At 41.1% G+C, this 16,663-nt stretch overlaps 1 protein-coding gene across 1 annotated transcript in view; it reads left to right on the forward strand.

Moving 5' to 3' along the window:
* Positions 1-795: 795 nt before the first annotated feature.
* The window catches only part of LOC126482003 (methyl farnesoate epoxidase-like), a 150,672-nt gene continuing 134,804 nt past the window's right edge, over positions 796-16,663 (forward strand). Inside the window, exon 1 of the mRNA XM_050105969.1 lies at positions 796-913. Within this exon, the coding sequence (XP_049961926.1) occupies positions 796-913 (118 nt within the window). The remainder of the gene's footprint in view (positions 914-16,663) is intronic.

Consider the following 16,663-nt stretch of genomic DNA (forward strand, 5'->3'; position numbering starts at 1 on the left):
GTACTCTCAGGAAACGGAAGAAACAACTTCAGCGTCATCGTTGCCACAAAAATGGAAACAAATTCCATGACGGCGCAAGGTCTCACAGAAGTCTGCTCACCCGTGAGGAGCTCACAGATGTTCAGTGGACTGTTCTTCGTCATCCACCAAACAGCCCGCACCTCGCTTTTCCGGCTTTCGTCTGTTGGGTCCAACGATGTCGGCACGGTAGCTCAGCGTGTTCGTTCAGAGGGCTAGCTATCCTCTGTAATAAAAAACAGGGTGAACAGATCAACAAAGAACCTGAACGGCTGTCATCGGACGTCCGCCACGAACAAATTCATCGACCAATATAGAGCAAAATGAGATTAAAAAGAAAAAAAAAAACGAAGGATGCACTCCGCGGGAAGCAGTACGTGGATCATGTGGAAGTTATTGATGCGGCAAGACGTTTGCTCCGACGTCGACGAGGAAAGTGGTACCATGCTGGTATACAGGTCCTCCCAGTAAGGCAGTGTGAGGCCGTGCGCATTGAACGGAGTTACGTTGAAGAATAGGGTTTTGTAGCCAAAAGAGTCGAGAATAATATGGTGCATTACTTGTTGAACGCACCTTGCAAAATATGGGCAGGTAGAGCGAACGAGCTGTCCGTCCTCGCGTCACCAGCGTCGGCGTGCAGAACAGCAGCGGAATTGGGCTGACCTGCTCTGAGCTCCCCTCCCCTGCCTGCACTTCTGCTGTAGGCAGAGAGGCGGTCTGTCGCCGGATTCGATGTTGCTCAGTGCTTGCCGGGCCAGCCGCCAGACACGGGAAGACATGCCTCCGCTGCCGCTACCCCTGCTGCTCGCCGCGCTATCCCTGGCCGCATGGATCTGGGGGCTTCTGAGGCGCCCTCCGGGCTTCCCGCCACCTGAGGCGCCACTTGCTAACACTCGTACATGGTCGCCCAAAAGTTACTCCTTAACAGTTGCTGACAAGTCGGCTTGTCGCCGAGTAGCAGTTATGACATGCACATTTATCCAAGAGGCGGCAAAATTCTAAAAAATCATATTTTGATATAACTGATTCAGCGAGTGTGATGTTTCGTCCCGCAAGAACTAAGTTTGACGGGAGGTACACAAAACTAGTAGTATCTCTAAAGACACTAATCCACTCAATGATTTTTTTGCTGGTAGATCACTTCTATACCTAGAGGGTAACAATATTGCTACTTCTAAAGCTATTCGTCCGACCTCAGCGCATATATTATAAAAGCACAATCATAAAAATATAGCTAAGAAACAAACAGTAATTAGTTCCTTACGTCTTGATGTCTATATTTAGAAATAAAATGCTGTTTGGGTTCATATGTTGCTTAATTTATGAACAAATCTACGACATTTAAAATCATTTCCTAATAAATGTCGAATAAGTGTCCGGCTAGTAAACAAGATCCTAGGTATAATGGTTCAAATGGCTCTGAGCACTATGGGACTTAACATCTAAGGTCATCAGTCCCCTAAAACTTAGAACTACTTAAACCTAACTAACTTAAGGACATCACACACATCCATGCCCGAGGCAGGATTCGAACCTGCGACCGCAGCGGTCGCGCGGTTCCAGACTGCCTAGATCCGTTCGGCCACCCCGGCCATCTCCCAGGTATAGTGCTGTACCGGCACACTCCCCTCTTCCTTGCAGTTGTATTTCATCCACTCTTGTCGATAGTTGCTGTTGTGGACTGACAAGACAGCCAGTCCACAGTGACGGGTAACCGAAAGGCACGCGCTTAAACTCACGCAGGCTGGCGTGAGGTCTGAAACAGGATACGTAATGAATGCTATAAAGAAAAGTACGTAGCTTCTGGAATACTTAACTTTAATCCACAATTGGTGAACATTGGTCTTGTTGATACAGTATATGCGTCATTCGATACATAGCAAAGGATAATTGGCGCCTTGCTAGGTCGTAGCAATTGACTTAGCTGAAGGCTATGCTAACTATCGTCTCGGCAAATGAGAGCGTAATTCTCAGTGAACCTTTCCTAGCAACGTCGGCTGTACTGCTGGGGCGAGTGCTAGTAAGTCTCTCTAGACCTGCCGTGTGGCGGCGCTCGGTCTGCAATCACTGATAGTGGCGACACGCGGGTCCGACCTATACTAATGGACCGCGGCCGATTTAAAGGCTACCACCTAGCAAGTGTGATGTCTGGCGGTGACACCACAGTTACCCCTCTGTTTTCAAAGCCGTTGCGCGATATTTAGGTAATATGGGTCGAAAATCACACGGAGCTACAAAAGAAGAGGGAGAAATCTGAATAAGGTTGCTTCGAAAGGGAAGATCTTTTCAATAAATCGCAGAAACCATTGGCAGGCATTCCAGTACAGCGAAGACCTTTATATACAGATTTAATCAGAACAAAACTGTGTGAAGATCAGTCATGAAGTAATTTTTGAGAAAATTTCTTGTGAACAGCGGTCTGGTGTGGTAACCGATTTGAAACCTCTTTTTGCGGTCGAGACTGTTTGTTCTCCTTTTTGAACCAATCACGAAGTGATCGCCCTGCAGTTCTATCCGAGAAAAAATGCGACAGCTTCTTAGACAAGTCAAGAATAATCCGAAAGTAAGCGCTCCAAAACTTGCTACTGCTACTCAGATGCATCCAGGAAAGTCTGTTTCAGCGCGAACTATAAGAAATGTGCTTTATGAGGCTGAACCGCCCGTAGAAAACCATACATCAGTGAAATCAACAGAAGGAAACGAGTTGCATTTGCAACATAAAACCGATAGGTTTGATTTCTGAAAGAAAGTTGTGTGTACTGACGAGAGTCGAATTAAGCTGTTTAAGGCAAATGGGCGAGTAACAGTATGGAGAAAAAAGAATTGTGAACTTGAAGAGAGAAGTAGAACAGCCTTAGGTAAACATGAAGGAAGTTGAGTACTTGTCTGGGGCTGCATGAGTGAAAATGTTGTGATGATTTTTGTTTCATTGATGGGATTATGAACCTAAAGGTTTACATAAACATCCTAAACACATCCATTCGCAAGTGCGAATAATACACGTCTTTCTAAGAATTTTATTTCCACACAAGGTAATGATACAAAATATGCAGCTCTAGATGCAAGACTGCGGCCGACTGGTGTGGTCGAGTGGTTCTAGGCGCTTCAGTCTGGAACTGCGCGACTGCTACGGTCGCAGGTTCGAATCCTGCCTCGGGCATGGATGTGTGTGATGGCCTTAGGTTAGTTAGGTTTAAGTAGTTCTAAGTTCTAGTTGTTTTTTTTTTTTTGCAAGACTGTGGCTCCCCACTGGATTCCTGCAGCACCGCAATCCCTAGATATTAATCCAGCAGAGAATCTGTGAAATTTACTAGATGACGAATCATCAGACATACAATGGGAATGATCCAAAGAACGCTCTGCGAGGGAAATGGCGTAAAATTGCAATGCAGACAACAGAATCTGTGGTGAAATTCGCGCCAATGTGAATTTAAGAGATTATAAAGAGGATAAGAGGGCCTACTAACGATTCAACATAATATCTCATGATCAGAGTTTCATTTTCAGTACTGCAGATGAATAATTACTTTATATACTAAATTGCCTGTGTTTCTTTTGAATGGTTAAATATTTTAAATGGTTAAATATTTTTATGTAAATAAAAATCTGTGTTTCTTACTGTTTTCTCTTTTTCACTCATTAATAAACAGGCCGATGTCCATGATGTACTCCATTCTGGCAATTTATCACTATCTATACACCCTTGTCCGTCTCGATAGCTGAGTGGTCAGCGTGACAGAATGCCATGTCAAGGGGCTCGGGATCGATTGCCGGATTTCCCATGCAGCGGGCCCCGGTTGGAGATTTTCTCCGCACGTGGACTGAGTCTGGTGTTGTCCCCATCATCATTTCATCCCCATCACCGGCACGCAAGTCGCTTAATGTGGCGTCGGCTGAAGTAAGACTTGCACTATGCGGCCGAACTTCAGCGGATGGGGCCTGCCAGTCAACAATACCATACTCTCATTTCATTTAACTGGCTGGCCTCTGTAATAAAAAAAAACTGAGTGAATGTATCAACAACGAGCTTCAACGGATGTCATCTGACGTCCGCTACGACCAAATACGCCAACCAGTTTCGAACAAAATGAGAAAAAAAAGTGGCGTCAACTCGGAAGACATGCACCAGGCGACTGGTCTACCCGATGGAAGACCCTAGCCACACGACATTTTATTATACACCCTTAAACATAAACTCATACATTAGACGAATACCTTTTGGAGTAGGTGTACATGCAAAATATCCTACTGATATGGCCTGGCAAATGTGCTTCGTACAAATGTTGCGTGGTGGAAGGTTCTTCGTACCAATGTTCCATCGCAGAGAGTGCTGTGTACCAATGTTGTCAATATTACTATGAAAGTCACTTTTGTGAGCTAATGTCCTAAAATTACTTTCTCATATAATGAAATCGATTGTTTCGAGCCCGCTAGGAAATAAAGCTAGAAAATATTCAGAGCAAAAATTTTCTTATATGCCAATAATGTTAAGTCGCTCTAAAAATTATAAATCTATAAATAGGTAATATGAGTGACTGAGAAAATGCCGTTGCACATCGACAAGAATAATCAGCATATTATTTCATTGATTAATAGGCTTGAACTTTAAGCAACAGGATATAAATATTTCTTTGAGAAACAGTTATTCGATGTTGGTATTTTGTCCGCCTCGGTAGCTGCGCGGTCAGCGCGACGAATTGTAACCTAAAGAGTCCGGCATTCGATTTCCGGCAGGGTTAGATATTTTCTCCGCTCCAGGACTTGGTGTTGTGTTGTCCTTACGTCGCAGGTTCGAATCCTGCCTCGGGCATGGATGTGTGTGATGTCCTTAGGTTAGTTAGTTTTAAGTAGTTCTAAGTTCTAGGGGACTGATGACCTCAGATGTTAAGTCCCATAGTGCTCAGTCATTTGAACAATTTTTGAAACACAAGCATCACTGTGCGTTACACCTACAGACAGTCAACATGGGTCTGGACAAGCTGTTTTATCTCAGCAATATTAATAGTACTTCTGCTCCTCGCGATTATCGACGCGTTACATGAATACGGGGAGGTTTTCTTTCTGCACTGAAGTTGAAGAACACGATTCAAAATTTCAAATTAACTGAAGATTTGTGGAATTGCTCCTCGAAGAGACCGACAACCAATAGCGCCACAAATTGTTGGAGAAGTTACTGTAGCCATGATTGAGAATTCTGGACGCAGTGTGGAGGCTAAATATGAGCAGAGCAAGGGAGGCAGCCAATGATGGTCGTCACTCTGAGCAACGTTTGTAGCATCTAAAGTAAACACAGTACCCAATTAAAAAATATTACCCTCTCATACAGAAGTTAAAATGCGTTTCTCTCAACGGTTTATTCGTTATTTCTTTTACGTATTTGCTTACAAATGTTTCCACAAAGATTCATTGTCCTATGATCACTTGCTTTTCATGGAGGCCCTTACAAGTAGCGAAAGTTTAAATATAACCACTCTGCATATAGAGATCGTTGGTACTTTCGTTATGCTCCTTTAGGGACCACTTTACGACTTTCGAACTCACAGTTCTTTCAGTTAAAAATCTCTTAACCAAAACACACGTTTGCGAAGACACTGTTGTATGGGAGCAGCCTACTCACGCCGTATAGAATTCACATGCTTTCCATTGTGTGCCAGCCTAGTTCACTGTAATTAGCTATGATGTCACGAATGTTGCGCAATACCTTAAAGGTAAAGTAAATAATCTGAAAAGTTGATATCATGTCAAGACTGATGCTAAAATAATAATTTGTTAAGTTTCAGTTTGGTAACAGTTTTCGATATTTGGACATTTTACGTAAAAATCATCGGCGCAACAGGAAGGAGCTAGAAACTTCAAAATTTATATTCGGATTTCTTTTTCACTGCAATTTAATGGAAACAGCATGCTGGATATCACAAAGTAATATTTTGGTTGAAATTCATGATTTTCTGTTTTTGTGTCCTAAAAGTACAAAAGCAAGATAGATTAAGTAAGTGATTATATAAAGCTTGGATGTTTAGATTTAGGCAGAATGGAGATACGCTATAATAAAAAAATGTGAGAAGCTTCAAAGAGGTAGCTATAAAACTATAGCTGTAGCGTCTCTCCAAAGGGAAAGTTCAGAGCTCATCTATTGCGTGCAGTACAACTAAAATAATTCACTCGCCAAAAGTATGTAAACTAGCCACATTAGAATTTTATTATAGATACTTACCTGTGTGCTGATTGCACAATTAAATTGAGAGCTTCATTGGCTAGTCAGTAAGGCAAATGTTGTCGGCTGCGCCTTCAGCGGTCTGCAGCGCGACTATATAAATATGAGCGTGCGAGCTAGAGTAAGGCCCCAGTTCTCTTCTAGATTCGTATCAGCGCGCACTCCGTGTCAGAAGCCGCATCGCGTTTGTGCAGTTGCCAGGAACAGCCTTGGATGCGTGTTACTTAACCCCATATGCACTTACCAGTGAGTGCGCATTGGGGTAAAGTGTTAATTACAGAGCGACTCCAGTGATTTAGTCTCAGTTAGCGTATGTCGTATTTTCACGTGACGCCGCAGGACAGAGCTTCTATCATTACTAGCGTGGCGTTCGATGAGTATTAACGTTATATTTTGGCGAGCATTCACTTTGAACATTTATATCGATAACAGTTATTGAACAGTTTCGTCATCTAGGGATAGCAAGATGCGCACAATAGACTCTGAACAGCTCTGATAATGCAACAGATGATAAGGGTAATCATTTGTCTGAAAAATTTATGCTTTATCGTTTTCAGAATATAGTGAAAACTGTTATAGTAAACTGCATTTTCTATGGATCCCAGACATCATCCTAAATCCTCAGAATAATGAACTTCAATAATCAACAACTTTTATTCTCCATCAGAGAGGGCACAGTGATCTCTAATTACAGGCATCACGTTTTGCTAATCACTTTCTGGTTGCCAACATTGTGGTTAGAGGGCCTGTGTTGAGAATGGCATACAAAGAATAGAAATAAAAACTTTATTTTCCACCTTCTGCACGACACTGTATCTCACAGTATCTTGTTTTCCTGTCAGTAATGTAGTACATTAGTGAATGCCATTCCTACAGCGTTGTTGTTTAGGTTTGACCACCTCTTCAGCTCATCTAACGTAAGAACAAAATGCTGTTCCAGTCATGTGCTCTGTACACCATCCAATATTGTTTGGAGGCTGTAGAAGTTGTGGTCTTCAGTTCGAACACAGGTTTTATGCAAATTTTCAAGCCAACTGTTCCTATGTAAGCTCAATCTAAAAAGTATTGGCTGCAAACGGTATTACCTTCTCATTAATTACTTGATCTGCTCATCTGATCTTCAGCATTCTTCTGTAGCATCACATTTAAAATGCTTCTATTATTTTCTTGTGGGAACTGCTTAGCGCTCTAGATTCACTTCCGTACAAGGCTACAATCTACACCTATAGATTCAGAAAAGCCTTCCTAACATGTAAATTTACACTGCATTGGAGACTAAGGTGTAATATCGGTATCACGCGCTACATAATTATTAATGCAGAACCAGTATCAAGTAGTCTTTGCATTCCGTCATGCTGTGAATAAGACGTAACAATTGTGTCTAGTTGCAGTTATTGCTAAGCAAAAAGATTTATCCACGTATAACAGTGGGCAGGGCCATTAGTTGGTTGGTTAGTTAGTAACATGTTCCATGGATCATTTTGCATGATAGATCCTAACGGTGTGGAAGGAGTCATTGTATATTCACGTCGCAAATTAATTTGTACACACGGTTACATCCAGAATATTCCATTTTTTTCAAAAAGGAAAAAGAAAGATGTACAGAAGTAACTTAGTAATTCCTACCCATCACCTTTTACACATAGCAGTAATAGAAATTCTTGTGTGGAATAGAAGGAGTTGTCAAGGATAAACGTTCTCAGTTTGTTATCAAATTTTACATTACCATCTGTTAGAGATTTTATATCACTGGCACAATATCAAAAAGTTTCGTTGCAGCACTGTGCACCCTTTTCTATTCTAAATAAAACCTTAATCTGTAGTAATGAATATCATTTTTCCATCTTTTATTCTAAATATTTATCTCGCTGTTCCTCTTGAAGTGATGAATTATTTACAACAAACTTTATGAGGGAATAAATACACTCCAAAGTAGTAGTCAGAATTCGTAACTTCTTAAATAGATGTCTACAAGATGATCAGGGGTGAGCACCGCAGACTATTCTCACAGCACCTTTTTGGGCAGTGAAGACATCCTTTCTTAAACATGAGTTACTCCAGAACATTATTCCATATGACATTAATGAATGAACATATGCGTAATATGTCAAAATACTGAGTTGTCTCTCCCCAAGGTTTGTCAAGATTCTAAGCGCTAATTTGTCTGTACTAAGTTGTTTTAGGAGTTCGAAAATGTGTTTTCTCCAATTTAAATTCTCATCATTATGAACCCCTAAGAATTTTGAAATTTGCATCCTGTTTACTATTTCCTTATCGTGTGTTATACTTATCATTGGTTTAGTACCTCTACATGTGCAGAACTGAATATGTTGGGTCTTTCTAAAATCGAAGGCGAGACCATTTGCAGAAAATCAGTCAATGATACTTTTAAGAACAATAGACAATAATTCTTCGATCGAGCACTAAACGCGACTAACGGTAACAATAAGAACTGCGCTGGTGAAAACAATTACGAAAGCAGTAAGGTTGCCCTCTCACGTGCTGGGAAGAAATTTGTGTCTGGAACAGTTTCAAATATGACCATTCACTGTAGCTAAAAGGTGATGAAAAAAACCGTTCTGATCAACTGAACTAAGCACTTAGTGTGTGCGGTACTACTGACATATTGCTGCTAAATAAGTCAGTGGTATTCTGTGGCAGATCGATGCATTTATAGGTTTGCGGTGTTCCAGTCCTCTTGATTTCCCTGAAACTGTGTACTGGCGTACGGCTGGTTGGACTGATGAATGTCCTTGGTCGTATCTTCGTATATATCGTTGTTTTTACGCGAGTCCACAGTCGTTTAATGGCCTTTGGGGACACACTAACTGCATTTGGTACCTCAGGCTGTGTTTGACCATCTTCATTCGTGTTTCTGCATCCCATTCCTGATATACAAGAATGATCTTGTAGGAAACATCTTCCCAAATAAGTCTACAGCTCGACTGAGTTCTTGCAAAAGCAGGCGAACGACATGGCGGAACTGAATTAATTCATACTGTTCCAAATAAAATAAAAGTAATATAATGTAGATCCATTTTTTGTGCATCATATTTGTCGTTGACCGTGAAAATTGCTTATTTCACATATGCAGTTTCGACTTTTGGCCCTTTTTAAAGTGGTAAGGAAAAAAATTTTGCTTCAGCTCATGTCAGACTTTAAAATCCTCCTACATGTATGCCATCGTCAGCACAATGAAAAGGATTAGTTTTGACGATGACATGACCTGAAACAAAATATTTTGCAGAACCACAAGAAAATGGCAGAGAAGTCGAAATTTCAGTTGTGAAATAAATAGTTGCTACAGCCAACGGCGAATATAGTGTCCTTTAAAAGTTTCTGCATGACTGTGAACCCCGACTATGAGAAGTGTATTATTACGCAGTAATTAGCGACATTGTGTAACTACAGTGTATTTGAAGCAAACTGCAGGAAACGATGTCGGGTGGAAGATTACGTTGCACGTATTGGGAAAGGGAAATAACAGATGAAATTATTTCTTGGATTTACACTTTGTAGTCTACTTAAATTGCAGACTAGACTGCTTACCCAGAACGTCTATATATCGACTTTTATTTCGGTATTTTGAACTATAATTAAAGAAAATTAGGAAGCATGAATTTATTACATAGGTGAGGAAGAGAAGACAAGTTATGATGGGACTAGGTACTTTGAGATATTACACTGACGTTCAATGATTTCTCGTGAATCAGGTTGGAAGAGAGACTTGAATTTTTCGTGAAATTTTTTCTAATAATCTTCGCAATCGAACACCTGTTTCAGAACATACGGATTAGCAATACTGCAAACAACTTGATGCCATGCTGATATGAAGTGCTCTCCATCATGTAGGATTGCTATAAGTGCATAATTGTTTATGCCCACTCCCGTATTCTTTTATTCGCTAGAACATGCAGTTTCGTACATGACCTACAGTAGGAGTCAAAATTTTATAGTACATTATCGGAGAACAGCGATCTAATTGTCATAAAATTATTTAAAAGCGGTCTTGATATCGCAGCCGATGTTAAATTCTGACAGGTTTCGGCCTTCTAGTTACGGACCATCATCAGAGTTTGCACCATCTGGATGACGACGCTGGCGCCTGACCCACTGGGGATGTGTCAGTCACTGTCAATCACTGAGGTAGTTGTCAACTATACGATTTTTCACGCAGTTCAATCTTGAACCCAATTTATATGCGAAAGGTGGTTGTTGTCGAACATAATGCCTGCATGAACTACGAAAATGCTGCATCGGCAGTGAATAATCAACTTACAAACCATGGTCTCTACCGGATTCTTAAAGACCCACATCCGTGATTCCTTCGGATAATAAGAGAGCAGAGGTTCATACTGACTAACGTATGCAATATCATATGACAGAATTACCATGCAATTTTCATAAAAGATCTTAGATATAATTAATAATTATTCAGTGTCCTTTTTTCTGGACTCATAATGACATTAATGAGCAGCCGAATTGTAGTTAAAAGGAGCACATCCCTTTTGCCACGGACACTGCAGCGTTTCGCCTGCGTGCGGATTCTGAAGACAACCGAAAAGTTTGGGTACTAAGGTGATCCTTGGTTGTCGAAAGCTGTACATACCACACCGTGCTTGTCATAGCGATGTCGTTGACGAGCATCTGACGGTGCTTAATAGAAATGTAAACGGGTGACCTCGAAAACCAGGATAAGGGCGGATAGCCGAGATTAAGTCGACCGCTCGGAATAAACGGGAAACCTGGGTTCGAATCCCGGTCCGGCAAAATTTTTCCTTTGTTACCATTAGGTATGGTTTCCATGCCTATTTCAGCCGATGTTAAAAATATTCGCTATTGCGACAAATTTCGTTAACATCTACACCTTGTTGACCACGGGAGTTTACGTTAGTGTTAACACAAACATTCCCAGCGAGATGGGTGCGCCATCAGGGAGCATAAACACCCCAACGAACCAGAGAGCTAGGGAAGCTAGTATTCACTATCACACTTCCCTTAGAGACAGGAATTGTCCTGTACTGATTAACGTGTTTACAGTTATGAAACGCAAACAAGGTCTATCCGAAAAAGTTTTTTCCATTCTGTGCAGTCAATAGCTTACAGTGACAGGCTGATAAATTGAAATCTATTGACAGGAAGAGCCAACAGCCTTTTTGCAGTGGTAAAACCGGTTCCCGCTAGATAACCGAAAGTACCAAGCTAGCACTTGGATGGGGGACCATTCGAGTCTGCCGAGCGCTGTTGGCAAGCGGGCTGCACTCAGCCCTTGTGAGGTAAACTGAGGAGCTACTTGATTGAGAAGTAATGGCTCCAGTTTCGAAAACTGACAACGGCCGAGAGAGCGGTGTGCTGACCATGTGCCCCTACACATCCGCATCCAGTGACGACTATCGGCAGAGAATGACACGACAGTTGGTGGATACCGTTGGACCTTCCACGGTCTATTCGGACGGAGGTTTCGTTTTTTATTAACAGAAAAAATGTCGTCACCCCATTTATCGAGACAACAGTTCATTAAGTAGCTATCTTAATGAATAATGAAAGACTTGGAGAATATCAAATTAAAGTTTAGAGGTGCCAGAATAAAATGGACATGGAATAACGAATCTTGCTTCAAAGATACAGACAGCCGTACAATAGGTGCAACCACAACGGAGGGGTACCTATGGAGAGGTCAGACAAATACGTGAATCCTGAAGAGGGGGAGCGGTCTTTTAGTCGTGTCAGTTGGTATCCAGAACAGTCGATTGCGTAACGAAACTGTTATAGTTTTTTCTCAGCGATTCCATATGTTCTTTAGCGTGCTAAAGCCGAATTTCAAGTTTGCTGCCTTGCCGAACGACGGCATCACAACGAAAAACGCCAAAAACCACCAAATTTTAGCACTTTCTTCCGCTTTTCGCTTGTATCTCGAAAACTATGCTTTTTTCTAAAATGACTACTCCGCACAAAACGAGGTGGGAGTGGTCATTTGCATGTAGGACGCAGAAAGCGTTCTTCGTAATTTTCGCTTTGCTCCCTTCCTCCTTATGAGACAATTGATAGTTACAAACTTTTCTAGTAGGAAAAGTTAATGTGCTTTCATGTGATGTAGGAGATTTGTTGACAACTTGTGTATTCTTAGAGTTGCAGGCGGTAGGAATTGGTGTTTTTGACGTATACGCAGAAAAGCCAAGAAATCACTGCTTTCCAGAGCGCTCCAGCATCGATACCGTCCGTCAAAATCAATCCTGACTAGTACATTTTGTCTACTTTAAATTTCGACTGAGTGGTCATCTTCGAAAAACGTATAGTTTTCGAGATGTAAGCGGAAAGCTGAAGAAAGTGCTATAATTTCGAGGTCGGCTTTGCGTTCGAAACCGATTGGCCCAACCAATGAGAGCCATAAACAAATGTTGGCCAAAGGGAAAGGATGCCAGAAGATCACCTAAATTGATATCATCTGTTGCTGAATCCATTCTGTCCATCCGAGGCGCAGGAAAACGGTAGAAAACTATAGCCAACGTTCTTGTTGCTACTTCGTTACTAGAGGAGCATTGCGTTGGTAAAAGGGTAAATGGCCTTTCAGGTCATAGTGCAAAAGCCTTTAAAACTAAAAGGGTTTTTTGCTCATACATGTGTTTAATACAGTTACAAACTAATAAAATCTTTTCAGGCTTCCAGCCTCGTCAAGTGGTTAAAATACCACGAGATTTCGACCGAGCTCTCCTCAGCCATAGTCAAATGGTAAATGACGATTGCAAACTATTTATAAATTTTAATCCAGAGACTTTTTAAGCCTCATTAAAACTTAGAATGACAGTATTTTTTCAGTGCTGATAACACAGACGATAAATATGTTTTTCTCAACTCTTTTCTCGTGCACTTTGAAAGCTGCTTCCCGTTAGGTTTAAAACAGGGTAACAGCACTAAAGTGCAACCTGAATGACAGAAAAACTGGCAATTACTCCAATCGAGAATTTGAATTAAATAAAAACATAGTTTCTCCAGGTAATCAAATAACACTCTTAGAAATGGCTTTCCAAGACTGCTACCTGAAATGCACCTCCTTTTACTAACTATGGTGAGATTGAATCGATAATTAAACTGATGAAACCTAGGGAATGGTCAATTTCCTGCACGATTAAAGTACTCAAGTGAAACCACCTTAAAAAGAAAAATCAGTATACGTGCGTGTAGCACTCAAGCATCGAGGCATCAGTACAAACTTAATTATGTATACCTAGAGTTCATGCATCCCAGGAATCGAAAATTTCGAAGTTTTTTTGCCTGTTATCGATATCAATATTGGCAAGAAGTCAAAATATGAAACACAAATGGGCGTATCTGTTTGTTGCGTTGTCGTAGAAGCTTAAAGTTTTGCACTCGCAAGAGACAGTAGACCTTACGATGTGATACAAATTTCAACTTGATACACCTACCCATTCCAGCGAAAAAGGATTCTTAACAGTTGGACAAACAGACAGACAGGTACATAGACGAACCGATGTACAACAAAGTGATCCTATAACAGTTCCGTGTGTACCAATTGAGGTACGAAACCCTAAAATGTATCAAAGGATAATGAAGACATTTGGAGATCTATTTATGTGCCATAGCTGTTTGCTAAAGTTATTGAAAAGGCTGTGTATGTATATGGGTAATTAATCATTTCAGTGCCCATAATTTGCTGTCAGACATTCAGTTTGGTTTTAGAAGTGGTTTAACAACTGAAAATGCTATATTCTCTTTTCTCTGTGAGTTACCAGATGGATTAAACAAAAAGTTGCGAACACTAGACGTCTCCCACGATTTAAGTTACGCGTTTTATTATGTTGATCACAAAATATTACTACAGAAGTTGGACCATTAATGGAATGAGAGGAGTAGCTCGTCTCATACTAGAAGAACAGATGCCAAAGCTGATTATCCACAATAATAATAATGGCTCTGACACAGAGTCTGATTGCGGTACACTTAAGTGAAGGGTTCCTCAGGGGTCGGTGCTGGGACCACTACTGTATTTTACACTTATAAATGATATGTCTTCTAATATAGCAAGTAATTCTAAAATAAAGAGTTATTCTAAATGATGCGTCAATTTTCAAAAATTCTTAAGTATTCAAGTAAAAATCCAAAATGAATAAGCTATATACCAATGAAAAGAGGAAGTTTCAAGGTTTTTGGTGGGAGGCGGTGATGGTTTCAGAAGCGGCCGCTAGAGTTCGCGCGGCAATAGCGCCGTCATTCCGTTTCACTGTCAGTCTCGAGTGAGATGGCGACTGTGGAGCATAAGGTTTTCTGCGGCCTTAAGGTCGCCCAAAGTGAGTCGTAAATTACAGTGCAGCGGGAATTTCGCACCAAATTCAGTACTCAACCTCCAACTTGCAAAAGCATTAGCGTTTGGTTTAAGCGATTTAAACAAACTAGGAGTGTGTGCAAAGGAAGAAGCACAGGCAGACCGCGTGTGTCATAGGACGATGTCCGACGGATTCAAGGCAGGTTTGTGCACAGTCCCAGTAAGACTACCAATAGAGCCAGTCAAGAACTTGGAATACTCCAACTAACTGTGTGGAAAGTTCTGAGACGGTGCTTGAGGTACAAGCCCTACCGATTACAGCTTGCGCAGGCTCTTAACTACAATGACAAAGGGAAACTCCTTATATTTTGTGGTTATGCGCTAGCAAAGACGGAGGATGACACATTTCTACAGCGGGGAAATTTTAGCGATGAAGTGACGTTCCATCTTAGTGGAAAAGTCGACAGATACAATGTTCGCATATGGGGATTAGGAAATCTACATTCACTATTACAACACGAAAGAGACTCTCCGAAGATCAATGCGTTCTGTGCCGTATTTCATGCAAAGGTTTATGGACCATTTTTCTTTGTGGAAAGAACTGTAACAGGAATCACGTACCTGGACATGTTGGAACCATGGCTGTTCCCTCAAGTTATAGAAGATTCCAAGGACTTCATTTTCCAAAAGTATTGAGCTCCGCCCCATTGGCATTGTGATGTATAAGGCTTTTTGAATGACTCCCTTCCTCAGTGCTGGATCGGTTGCAGGCGACTTGAGGACCTGTCTCTGCACTTCTGGCCACTGACACCTCCTGATCTCATACCCTGCGATTATTTTTTATGGGGTTACGTCCCGCCTCTACCAACCACTCTGAATGATCTACGGACTAGATCACTGCTGCTGTGCTCTCAGTAACAGCAGATACGCTTTCATGTGTGTGAGACGAGTTTGGCTACCGCGTCGATGTTTGCTGTGCAGCCAATTGTGGCCTCACTGAACATTTATCACATTTATATTTATGAAATAATTATTAAAAACTAATTAATTACAATTTATTATAAATTATTAAATTCATTAAATTAATATCAAACATTATGAAAAAAGCTTTGAAATTGCCTCTTTTCTTTTGTATAAAGCTTGTTCATTTTGGATTTGTACTTGAATAAATACGAAGTTTTGAGAATGGGTCCATCATTTAGAGTAACCCTGTATTTCTGTTTGCTTCTGTCACTAGCTTGGTAGTGAAGGTCTTTGAGTCCAACACAGGCACTGTATCAAATAGTGCAGCTTGAGACATAAGTTCATGGGTAATATAAACGAAGTTGATGCTAAATCACAGTAGGACTCAGTTTCTAACGCACAATTCAACTAAAACTGAGATTTGGATTACACGAAATGGGAATATGACTAGTGAGCCTGAAAAATCCGATTTCCTACATGTTCAGATGGATGGCAATCTGTCATGGAACGACCATATCCATTGTCAGAAAACTGAATGAGATAAATGTCTGCAATAAGTGATAGTTTATTACATACAGCGCAATATTATGGCGAGTCGTCCTGTTGGATCCTTAAGACCTGTCAACCAACAAAGTGAATGACCGTCTGTAACAACTGTGAATGGCCTTCCATAGAGATACTGTCGAAATTTGCACGTGGCCCAGATCACAGCAAGATATTTGTCTCTCTGTAGTTGAGTAGTTTCTCTTGGCTTTTGTAAGTGTCCTAGAAACATAGGCTATAGCCTTTTCTTTTCCATCCGAAATCTGCACCAGAACAGCACCGATCCCATACCCACTGGCATCTGTGTGTAGTTCTGTAGGTGCTCTCTCATCATACAGACCAAGTACAGGGCCAGTCGTCAGAGATTTTCGCAGCACATCGAAAGAATCTTGTTGAGCACCACCCCAGATAAATTTAGCATTGGCTTTTAACACCTCTTGCAGTGGCCTGGCTTTGATACAAAAGTCTTTGATAAAACGACGGTAATAAGAATACAATCCGAGGAAGCTTCTCACATCTCTAATACTTTTAGGAATAGGAAATTTCGTTACAGCTCTCACCTTTTCTAGGTCTGGCCGCACACCTTCGTTTGACACAAGGTGCCCAAGTATTTTGATTTCTTTTGCTCCAAAGAGATACTTTCT

Source organism: Schistocerca serialis, chromosome 5 (assembly GCF_023864345.2).
Source record: "Schistocerca serialis cubense isolate TAMUIC-IGC-003099 chromosome 5, iqSchSeri2.2, whole genome shotgun sequence".
NCBI classification, from domain to species: Eukaryota; Metazoa; Arthropoda; class Insecta; order Orthoptera; family Acrididae; genus Schistocerca; species Schistocerca serialis.